Source organism: Nicotiana tomentosiformis, chromosome 3 (genome assembly GCF_000390325.3).
Source record: "Nicotiana tomentosiformis chromosome 3, ASM39032v3, whole genome shotgun sequence".
In the NCBI taxonomy this organism is placed as follows: domain Eukaryota; kingdom Viridiplantae; phylum Streptophyta; class Magnoliopsida; order Solanales; family Solanaceae; genus Nicotiana; species Nicotiana tomentosiformis.
This window is the reverse complement of record NC_090814.1, coordinates 105,442,768-105,454,790: the sequence shown is the minus strand read 5'-3', so window position 1 is coordinate 105,454,790 and position 12,023 is coordinate 105,442,768. Positions and strand designations below refer to the sequence as shown.

Here is a 12,023-nt window from a genome sequence, read left to right as displayed (position 1 = left end):
CCATAATAATGACATTATTTTCTTATTTCATCTCAAACTCCCTTCTCGAGGTGAGTGGTATATTTACTACCACTAGCACATTCATATTCTTCCAAGAATGAATATGTATTCATAATGATTATCACATTGTTTTCACATTCACTTCAGGAATGGAACATAATAATCCATGTGTGCTTTATAAAATCTCATGCCATATCAATGGCAAACATCACTTCCACAAAGTGAATGATTATTTTGAGAACCATTATTTTTCTCATTACCATAATGATGACGATTATAATTTCGTCCATTACCACGTCCATATCCATTCATACCTTCACGGTAACATCATGTCTTATTTTAGACTTATGAGACGGGTTTCCACTATTGGTCGCAATTGAATTTAATTTGCATATGCGAACTTTCATTAACTGAACTCAATCAAATAAAAAGTATCAAGCAAATATAGAAAAACACATAATCAATTAAAATCTACGTGTCCTTTGTGATAATTATCCCACTTTAAGATGGAAGAGATATGTGATAAAATTGAAAGGAAAAATATGTGCTCTCTCAAAAAGTCTTCACTTTGTATTTCTTAATATTAATACATAGGAACATAATACTTGTCATTGGAAAAATATTTATCGTTCTTTACACCAAAAATCCTTACATGATTTGATGAACTTTCAAGAAAAACTTTTCCGTAAAGCAAGTTTGTTCACGTATGGAAACATAAATAGCAAAGTGTAAAGAAACTTGAAAATTAATTAGAAAAGGCTAACCGTGATGGCCGAATATATGCTAGCGTTATACACCTTATACCGTCATCGTTCTTACCATATTATAAATATTAAATGACGCTATCGGCACTGGCCGCATCATAACAACTCAGTTAGCTAGAACTTCGTGCCGATAACGTGATATAAAATATAACTCAAAGTAACAATATGGAACAAAGAAAAAACAAGCTAAAAGATATATAGAGAAGAGAAGAGATTCTTATTTCTTCTTCAATTGTGTGTATTTTCCTATCTATTACAAGGCCTTTATATAGGCATAAAAAGTAAAGAAAATATGTCATTAAACATAGAAAATATGCCATTGAATATGTCATTAAGCATATGAGATTAAGATTATGGAGGAAGAGTAGACATCCACCATAATTTGATATTTCTTATAACAACAATGAAGTTTTCCTTTTCACAATAAGGATGAACAACCTTCTTCCACAATCTAACTTCAATAACAGAGTTAACAAAGATAATTAATTGTCTTAACCGATGTCGGGAAGATTCGCTTCGGAATAAAGACATAAATAAAATGGCAAGGTCGTGAAGACACGTGTTGCTCCAATTTTCTCAAATAAGGCTTTTATTTAAATTCGCGTAGGCTTCAAACTTTAGGTTGCGATGCACGAACTAAGGTCGGGACATTCACCATAATTTGATATTTCTTATAACAACAAAAAAGTTTTCCTTTTCACAATAAGGATGAACAACCTTCTTCCGCAATCTAACTTCAATAACAAAGTTAACAAAGATAATTAATTGTCTTAACCGATGTCGGGAAGACTCGCTTCGGAATAAAGACATAAATAAAATGGCAAGGTCGTGAAGACACGTGTTGCTCCAATTTTCTCAAATAAGGCTTTTATTTAAATTCGTGTAGGCTTCAAACTTTAGGTTGCGATGCACAAACTAAGGTCGGGGATATTCGTCCTAATTTGAGATTAATAAAGTCATCAACAATAAAAACGGACATAGAAAAAAACTTTAAAATCAAATAAATCACAGTTTATCCAAAATTAATTCAATCAAAGTTTAAGTCAATAAAGCGACCGTGCTAGAACCACGAGACTCGGGGAATACCTTACACCTGCTCCTCGGTCAACAGAATTCCTTACCCGAACTTTATTTTTGCAGACCAATAATAATAGAGTCAAACCTTCCTTTGACTAGGGATTCAAATAAAAGGTGACTTGAAACACCCAAAAATCAATTTCAAATGACGACTCTGTAAATAAAATAATCCCTACTTAAATTTGTCACTTTAATTGAAAAAACCCTTTAACCCAAGATCATAACACATATCTTTTGGAGTAGAAAAGGGGTGTGACAAACTCTAACTCTAGAGTGCTTGATGTACTCTAGCAACCTAACTTACCCTCGCACGCCCAAGACAGGACAACTGGAGCGTGAACTATATAAGATGGGGGCTCAACATCGGGTAAACAATAAACTGCGATGGGCTTAGCTCCGACACCATGATTAAAAAATAAATTCTGGGCCTAATTCAACTTCTGTCACGAGATATGTCACGGGATAGGATTGTCCAACACCATTTAAAGAAACCTCCCATCCCTAAGGTGCCCGCTATGGGACTCTCACAGTGTTCACTCTAAGTGGCTCATCCATATAAAATTGCAATTTCATTTTGGCTAAGATGTACCGTATCAATTTAAGCGTTCACAACTTTCACCCACATAAGGCTTTGGTAGAGTGGCAAAAGTTCAATTGTCAAGATTCTAGAGATTTTGGAGTTGATCTCTCCAAAAGCAGTATATAAAGGGACTTTGAGCTTAATTGAGCAATGAGCAGTCACACATCTTTACGATTTTTAGTTACAGGTGTACCCTGAAACTACTCAAAATGTTTCTAAGCAACCTTTTATTATCTTTGTTTATAATCAAACACTCATATCTCTTGCAATGTGGGCGTCATTTAGGTTGCTTACAAAGTGGTATTAACTTGGAATTCGATCCTCTCTTTATTTCAGCAAGCGAAAAAGACGAGGGAGGACAGGCAGAATCATAGTTAAGGATATTGAATATTCAAAGATTCTAACGCAAAACGCCCCATATACAACTAATCGAAGAAAATCAACAACCAGACTAGTTTAATGGTACAATCTGCTTAGCAAATTAAGATCCATACCGATACTTAACAGTTTTTTACCAAAGAAAAAGTACACCTTAATTCGAGAGCAACAAATAAAAATTTCTGATTCGAGCAGAGACCCAGTAGATCTAAGTAAAGTCGCGAGTATACTTAGCCGGTGTAGACATGGACGCCAACGGCAATGAGGAGGATGGTGATAAGGCCAAAGTAAATGACGGTGTGGACCAAAATGGCTGCACCGCTCGTTTGCATACCACCGAACTCCACCACTTTTCCACGGCCGGGTAACTGGAACAGCAGCCCTGGTGATAACAGCACGAACAGCACCACCGCTATTAACACTGGTCCCCAATCCGCCATTTGTTAGGAGAGTAACTTGGTTGATTCTAGTTCTAGAGGAGAGGAAAGAAATTGGGGGAAATGAGAATCTCACACGGAACTACTGCTAATGGTGCAGAAGATGTGGCCAAAACTGAAACGATAGGGACAGATTTTTAAATTTGTTGGATGTTGCTGTCAATTGAATAGGGTTCCGTTCACAGCCTCGTCAGTCGTGCATTTCTGTCTCGGACTTTGCATTTGGACGGTGGCTTCATCCTCCCAACACATTTTTCATCTTTTTCATCTTTTTCTTCTTTTATTTTTGGCGAGTTAATTAGATAGAAAGTTTAGTATTACGTACACCATTGAGATATCTAGCTGGGTATTCACATAGTTAAATTATCTATGTTAGCAGTTTGTGATATTATTTTGTATTATTTTTAATTGTTATTTTCTATAATTGTTATACTTGAATACTTTTCATTGCATTAATAGGAGAAATACATAATTCAGATTAAAATCTTAAATTCAAATCAAGGACAACATAAAAAATTGGAATATGGAGTAGGAGTCCAGACCCAAAATGTTATAAATTTTGACTCAAGAGACAAAAATAGATAAAAAAAAGTTTTGAGAATCATATTATATATAACGCATCTAAAACATGCATTATACTCAATATTAGCAGCCATAATAATTCACTTCATAACGCATTAATTATATGCACTATATATCAAGCCTTTAATTGAAATCACGAAGAAAAGAAATTTGTAGTACTTAGGAATTGCATGAAGAATCCAAAAATATTCTATAATAAAGTGTATGATACGTTTAACCAATCCTGATTCAAATTTGTCTTAAACCTATAAACTTACAAGGTTCTTCTTTCTCATGAAATCATTTCAGCTTTATCCATTTCAAAAGTAATAGAGTACCATTTACTTTTTTCTTCATCTATAAGCACTATGATTCATATATAATATTTGTATAAAATGAGATTTTACATAAGTAGCCGGTCATATTCATTATTATGTATAATGCATAATTAGTATACATCTCTATGTATATCAGTTAAAAAAGTAAATAGTAAAATTATCCGGCTATTTGTATAAAAATTCATACTCATACCCGTTAGAGATGCCTTCGTGTTTGCCTTGCCACTACTCCATGAAGGGGAACAAAGAGTGAAATGGAATTACAGAGGGACTCTGAACAAAATAAATATTTGAATAAGTTAAAAGTTATGTGCAAATTTAATATTTAGAATACCTAAGGATGGAGTCCTTGGAATTTTGATGTTCCATTGTGTTAAGAAGTTGAATTACAGAGAGTTTGAGCTAAATCTAACACATGTAATGACCAATTCAAGCGTATGAACTTGAGAGAGAAAGTAGAGAGAGGGAGGAGGAATATTTTCATTCCTTCTGAATTACTTAGTCAAGAGATTTCAGAGTGTTTTTGGAAGGAGGTGCACTATTATAACTAACTCATGTGTACCTCTTTCCTAACTAACATTTTAGCCCCTAAAATTTATTAGGTTACACATAAGTCCACACTACTCTTCTAATCTCAATACTCAATACATTGTTATAAAAAATAACGTTAAGAATAAATATTTGATAAATTAATGGCACATGAGTCCTATATATGGTACCTTAAGAAATTTTCATGTAGTACGAGTACGTTGAAATTGTTAATATGTTGTGCTACACCTAGTGCTTTAGTCATTATATTTGTAGTCTGCTCTTTAGTTGAAACATATTCAACTGCTATCAATCCTTCCTTCATTTTTTCCCTTACAAAGTGGTAATCTATTTCAATATGTTTAGTTCTTTCGTGATAGATAGGATTTGTAGCTATCTGCATAGCTGCCTTACTATCACAGAATAATTTTACAGGCTCTTCTACCTCCATGTTCAATTCTTTCATCAATCCAATTAGCCAGACTATATCTGCAGTAACAGCAGCCATACTTTTGTATTCTGCTTCTGCAGAACTTCTGCTAACTGTTTGCTGTTATTTTGATTTCCAAGACACCAAAGAATCTCCTAGTTTGATTATGTAACCAGTCACAGACCTTCTTGTATTTGGACATGCTGCCCAATTTGAATCACAATAGGCAGTTACTTGTGTGATTCTTCCTCTCCTTAGGAAAACTCTCATCCTAGGTGATCTCTTTATGTATCTCACAACTCTCAAAGCTGCTTCTAGGTGAGATTGTTTTGGATGTTGCATGAATTGACTCAGCAGCTGCACAGCAAAACATATATCTGGTCAAGTTATTGTCAAGTAAATCAACTTCCCAATCAACCTCTGATAGCTTCCAATATCCTGTAGTTCATTATCTCCTGTCTGCTGCATATGTCTGTCATAGTCTTATGTAGTCAGCTTCAAGTTTTGTTCTAGAGGTGAACTTGCTAGTTTTGCTCCACTTAGGCCAGTTTCTGAAATGAGTTCAAGAGCATATTTCCTTTGATTAAGCAGTATTACCTTGTCAGACCTCATCATTTCTATTCCTAGGAAGTACTTGAGTTCTCCCAGGTCTTTCATTTTGAAGTTCTTATGCAAGGTATTCTTTGCTTCATTTACCAGATCACTGTTGCTTCATGTGATCAATATATCATCAACATACACCAAAATTATCACTATGTGCCCGCCATCTCCCCTTTTTGTGAACAGGGAATGATCATAGGCACTTTGACAGTATCCAGCAGTGAGCAATGCATTAGATAATTTTATATTCCATTGTCTTGATGCCTGCTTCAATCCATATAGCGATTTCAACAGCTTGCATACTTTGGACTCCCCCCGCCTATGGAATCCATGTGGCAGGTCCATATACACATCTTCCATGAGGTCACCCTGTAAGAATGTATTGTTGATATCCATCTGATAGAGGTTCCATCCTTCAGAGGCTGCTAAACTGATGACAGTTCTGACTGTAACCATCTTGGCAACAGGAGAGAAAGTTTCATGATAATCTAGACCTTCCTGTTGTGTGTAACTCTTTGCTACCAATCTAGCTTTGAATCTGTCTACCTCCCCATTAACTTTATATTTTATCTAGTAAACCCATTTTGAGCCTATTGGTTGTTTCCTTGATGGCAAGTCAACTATCTCCCATGTATTATTTTCCTCAAGAGCGTGTATCTCTTGTTTCATGGCATCAATTCATCTATCATGTTGTGATGCTTCTCTGAAAGAAGAGGGTTCAATGTTATTGGAAAACTCTGTCAAATAAGATTGATAATGGGCTGGCAGATGGTCATATTGAACATGATTTGTGATTGAGTGAACAAGGAGTCCAACTAGTGATATAATCTTTGTGCCATATAGGAGGCTTAACTCCTCTATTAGACTTTCTTGCAACTACAGATTCTGAACTTATGACAGGTTGCTCATGTACTTCTTCATGCATAAGTGCTTCCGTTGGTGTATGGGCTCCATTTTCCATTTCTGAGTCCAATTCAAAGTTTGCTTCATTCTCCACCTCTGCTTCCATTTCCTGACTAGTTTCATCTGTTGAAGTAACATGATCAGTGCCATCTACTGCAGTCTCAGTGACTTCTCCTTCCAGCTGGGCAGCTTCATCACTAGTGATAGTGTTAGACTCTGTTTCTGGCAGTGATTGACCAGAAATTGATTCACGTGTATGTTGAGTTGGCTGAACTGCATACTCAGTAGGTGATGAGAGAAATATATCTTCAGAAGGCTCTACTGATTGCTTAAAAGGGAATGTTTTCTCTCTGAAACTAACATCCCTGCTAACTAGAAAAGTCTTGGAATCCAGATCAAACAACCTATAACCTTTTTGAGTTTCTAAATATCATATCATCACAGTTCTTCTTGCTCTTGGTGATAGTTTATCCCCTTTTGGCAGAATGCTTGCATAGCACAAGCACCCAAAAACTCTCAAGTGGTCTATTTTAGGAGGCTTCCCATACAACATTTCATAAGGTGAGTTACCATTCAATACTCTTGTAGGCAATTTGTTGATAGTGTATACTGCAGTCTTTACACAGTCTCCCCAGAACCTAGTTGGTATCCCACTCTGAAACATCAATGCCCTTGCCACTTCTAGGATATGCCTATGCTTCCTTTTAACTACCCCATTTTGTTGAGGAGTATAGGGACAACTACTCTAATGCACAATCCCAAAAGAAGATAATAATTCATTACACTTTGCATTAAAAAATTCAGTTCCATTATCAGATCTCAGAACCTTAATAGTAGCCCCAAATTGATTCTTTATTAGCAACAGAAATTCTCTTAGCACAGTTATTACCTCACACTTTGAATTCAACAAGCAAATCCAAGTGTATCTGCTGTATTCATCTACTAATGTAGCAAAATAATGCTTTCTATCATAAGTTGCTGTCTTGTAAGGACCCCAGACATCAATGTGCATAAGCTGAAAAACACAACTAGATTTACTACTACTAGTAGGAAACTTAAGCCTACTTTACTTAGCTAATAGATAAATTTGACAGTTTTCTTGTACTCTTTGATTCACTTTGTTCTTCAAGTCTGGCAAATGTTGCATTGCTATTGGTGATGCATGCCCTAACCTTTGATGCCATAATGTTGTATCTATAGATTCCTTTTGTATTGAAACTGCTGCTACTACTCTCTCCCTCTTCAGTATGTATAGGCCATTGTTCTCCTTACCAATCCCCAGTACCTTGCCATTGAAGAGTCCCTGAAAAACAACAAAATCAGGGTAGAAGCTACCTGAACAACACAGTTCTTTAGTCAATTTTGATACTGATAGCAAGTTAAACTTAAAATATGGAACATGAAGAACATTGGTAATTCTTTGTGTTTCCATTACTACTGCATCTCCTGTATGAGTAATTTCAGATCTAGAACCTGTAGGAATTTGCACTCCATCATTGCTACCTTTATCTATCTCCTTAATTCTTTCCAAAATACTCTTGCAAAAAGTAATATGATGTGAGGTTCCTGAATCTACTACCCAATCATATGATTATGCATTGGATAGTAAAGATATAGTACCTGCTAGATTTGCAGAACCATATGAGCTTGAAGTATTCTCACTAGCTGAAGATTTTGTCAGCATATTCACCAGCTGTTTGTACTGATCTTTTGTGAAAAAATTACCCTGCTGATACTGATTCTTCACATTCATATCCTCATCTGTGTTTGCAACATTAGCATATGGTTTCCCTGGATTGAACTGTCCTTTCTTCTTACTTTTGAAAATCAGGAGGATAGCCTATGATTTTATAACAATTCTCCTTCAAATGTCCTTTGTATCCACAATATTCACATATTAGTCCTGGCCTTTTATTCTTAAATGCCTGACTTTTTCCTGCTAGCATTGTTAAAGGATCTCTATTGACCTTTACTACACCAAGTTTTCTTTGACTTTCCTCTTGCACCACTATTGAATATGCTTGATTAACAGTTAGCACTGGTCTTTTCAATAAAACATCACTCCTAACATGACTATAGCTTTCATTCAATCCCATTAAGAATTGTAATAGCCTTTGTCTTATTAGGTGATCCACATAAGGCCTTGATTCTTCACAATCACACGAAGGTAAGGGTGCTAATATGTCTAATTCATCCCAGAAATCCTTCAATTTTGAAAAATAGCTAGTTACGGAATCAATACCTTGTCTTAGGATTGCAATTTCTGTCCAAAGCTGATAAATTCTAGTTAAGTTGCATTTATCAAATCTCTCCTTGAATTCATCCCAGACCTTCTTCGCACTTGAAGCATACATGATGCTTGGCACCAATTCTGCCGAAACAGTGCTGCTCAACCATGATAATACTACCGCATTGTATCTCTCCCGCTGTGTTGCTAGATCTCCTCAAAATGAGCTTTTAAGGCAAGTTCCGTCCACAAACCCTAATTTATTCTTAACCAGTAAAGCAACTCGCATAGATCGACTCCAAAGGGCATAATTTTTTGGCCCAGTAAGTTTGAGTGAAATAAGCGCAGTTCCTGGTCCATCTGAATCCTTTAGGAAGAGTGGATGATTGTGAGGGAGCTTCGCGATTTCATCATCCGCCATTGTTGAGCTCAACTGTTCTTCAACGATCGAACTGCCGATCCAGCAATCGCTGCTCTGATACCATGTTAAGAAGTTGAATTACAGAGAGTTTGAGCTAAATCTAGCACATGCAATGACCAATTCAAGCGTATGAACTAGAGAGAGAAAGTAGAGAGAAGGAGGAGGAATATTTTCATTCCTTCTGAATTACTTAGTCAAGAGATTTCAGAGTGTTTTTGGAAGGAGGTGCACTATTATAACTAACTCATGTGTACCTCTTTCCTAACTAACATTTTAGCCCTTAAAATTTATTAGGTTACACATAAGTCCACACTACTCTTCTAATCTCAATACTCAATACATTGTTATAAAAAATAACGTTAAGAATAAATATTTGATAAATTAATGGCACATGAGTCCTATATATGGTACCTTAAGAAATTTCCATGTAGTACGAGTACGTTGAAATTGTTAATTTTAGCATACGTGGCTGCACGTCATATTCTTTCACTTTATCTAGAGCACTAGAAAAGATTTCGCAAATAGGAAAAGGAAATCGGCCATACATTAATGATCTTTTAATTACAACATTGTAGCAAGCTAATATATTTCTGTAAATCTTTGAAATTCAACTTATCCCTTTTAAATTTTATAGAAGATAAAAGATGGAAAAGATCGAAGGGATACCTTTGAAAAATCGGTTCTTAGATATTATAGTCACAATATTTTCAAGTGTTTAATATATATACTGAATCCGAAAATAAACAATATATAGTGATTAGTGACTGCTTCATTACATATACAAAGCTTGAATCTATTGAGCAAAGTGAAAATAAATAATGAATAAATATATCCCTACAATCAAAACAACAGTAAGAGTACAATTTTTTCCCATTGCAAAATCCAAACTACTAGAAAATAGAAACTAATTAGTTTCTCACCACGTACGTTGCATGTGTATGGTATCGGGAATATTGTATACAGTCAAAATCGGGCTTGCCCGATTTCGTATGGTTAATCGAGACCGGGGCGGCAGACCGAGGTTCGATCCCAAGTTAGATTGGATTGTTACATGAATAGATATTGCCTAACTCGTGATTCAGGGATCGAGAGCGAGACCAGCTAAGGTCGAGACCGAGAAGGATAGAAAACTAGCGAGATCGAAAGAAGCATGCTAAGTCGAATAACAGAAAGCCAAGGAATCTGTGACCGTGCGTGGATTGTGGCTGAGATCTCGGCATGTATCAAGACAAGACCAGTTGATTAGCCAATCATGAGATTTCCTTCCGTATTTAGAATTGTACCACATGTGGAACTCCTCTGCTCTATAAAGGGGTCTCAATCACTTTGTACATGGGATTCACGTATATCAAAACAATTTATAACATTTTCTTAAGCATTCTTATTCTGTTGTCCAGATCTTGCTTTTCAATAATATACGGTTGATTCGAGGGCGACCTAGCTCGAGGGCCAAGGTAGCACGTTACATTGGTTTGCTTTGCTTTACAGTTAATTTCTAACTTCAATTCTCATATTTCTCAGTTTGTGCCAAGTAAAATCACATATCCTTAAAATCACTTACAAATTTAATTGTTATCCGATTTTAAGGGTACCCGCCTAGAGAAACTAAAGAGAGAAAAAGAATACAATAAGAATTAGTGAAAGAAAATGCGAACACGAACAGCTAAAATGAGAATGGTGAAAATCACGAAGAAAATCAGTGTGTGAAGGAGAATGGCTTTGCCATTAGTAGTGAAGCTTCCAAATTCCACATGACGCTGATTCCCCGGCAGCTGAAACAGCACACCTGGCGAAAGCAAAATATAAAGAAGATAACATATCAGAATTGGTGCCCAATCAATCATATTTCTGGTTTGGCTTTACAAGTTCTGTGGCAATGTTTTTTTAATGTTGAACGTAACTTGCAGGCTAGAGAGTTGTGTAAAGAATTAAGATGACGAAAAGTTCAGTTTACGCACTGCTTCTTAAATTGCTTTGCACTGTGTGTCTCATGAGAAATTCCATGCTTTTTCCTCAAGGGAAGGATAGCGTTTCTAAACATGCCTGCAGAGCCTTGGGATTGAGGGAAAAACATTGATCTTTTTCTTGTGATCTTTATATACATACTACTTTTTTTACCATATACTAATAGAATTAATAAGAAAGTTTATCTTACTCTCTTTGTAAGGATTTAAAGTGGCAACAGAAATTGAGATTTCTACCAATAGCCTCGCAAAAATGAAAATTTATATTAAAGGAGTGTAATTAACTTCTTTTGTGAAGCAAGAATCAAGGGCTCGATAACAGCTAAACTTGTTTGGTTATGACGGATTTAATTTTATTGAACGAGGAGTTAATTACGTATAGGAATAAACTTTTATTGTAACAGTAAAATAAAAAAAAAATCAGGTTAAAGTAACTGAATTTTACCCGGAATAACCTTACTAGTTACTACTATATATAACCATTTTAACTGGCTAGCAATCCATCAGTCAAGAAATGTTTTTGACCTCCTACGCACAACTCTTAAATTCGTTGTTAATTGGAATATCGTAGATGCTACTCTAGTTTTATGTTTTCTAGAAGAATCTTACTTTAAATAATAAGGAAAAGCATCTCCCTATGGTTTTCAGGATCTCTAATGTTTTACAACTTGGATTTGCATGTCGCACGTGTTGCGGAAGCCGAATATATAGAGAGTGATTAAATCACAATTACTATATTTAAATATAGCTAATAAATAGTAAATGAGACAATAATAAAAAGAATACCAGAAATTAACGAGGTTCGACAAAATTTG

General features: G+C 35.5%; 1 protein-coding gene across 1 annotated transcript; it reads right to left on the bottom strand.

Annotated features, from left to right (window-relative positions):
• Positions 1-2,789: 2,789 nt before the first annotated feature.
• LOC104105934 (uncharacterized) lies at positions 2,790-3,481 on the bottom strand. The gene has a single exon (XM_009614368.4). It carries the CDS (start codon positions 3,237-3,239, stop codon positions 3,030-3,032), a length of 210 nt encoding a protein of 69 aa, XP_009612663.1. The 5' UTR covers positions 3,240-3,481; the 3' UTR covers positions 2,790-3,029.
• Positions 3,482-12,023: the final 8,542 nt, after the last annotated feature.

Excerpts from the sequence above, each read along its gene's own strand:
- LOC104105934 (XM_009614368.4), bottom strand. The coding sequence starts at position 3,239 with ATGGCGGATTGGGGACCAGTGTTAATAGCGGTGGTGCTGTTCGTGCTG.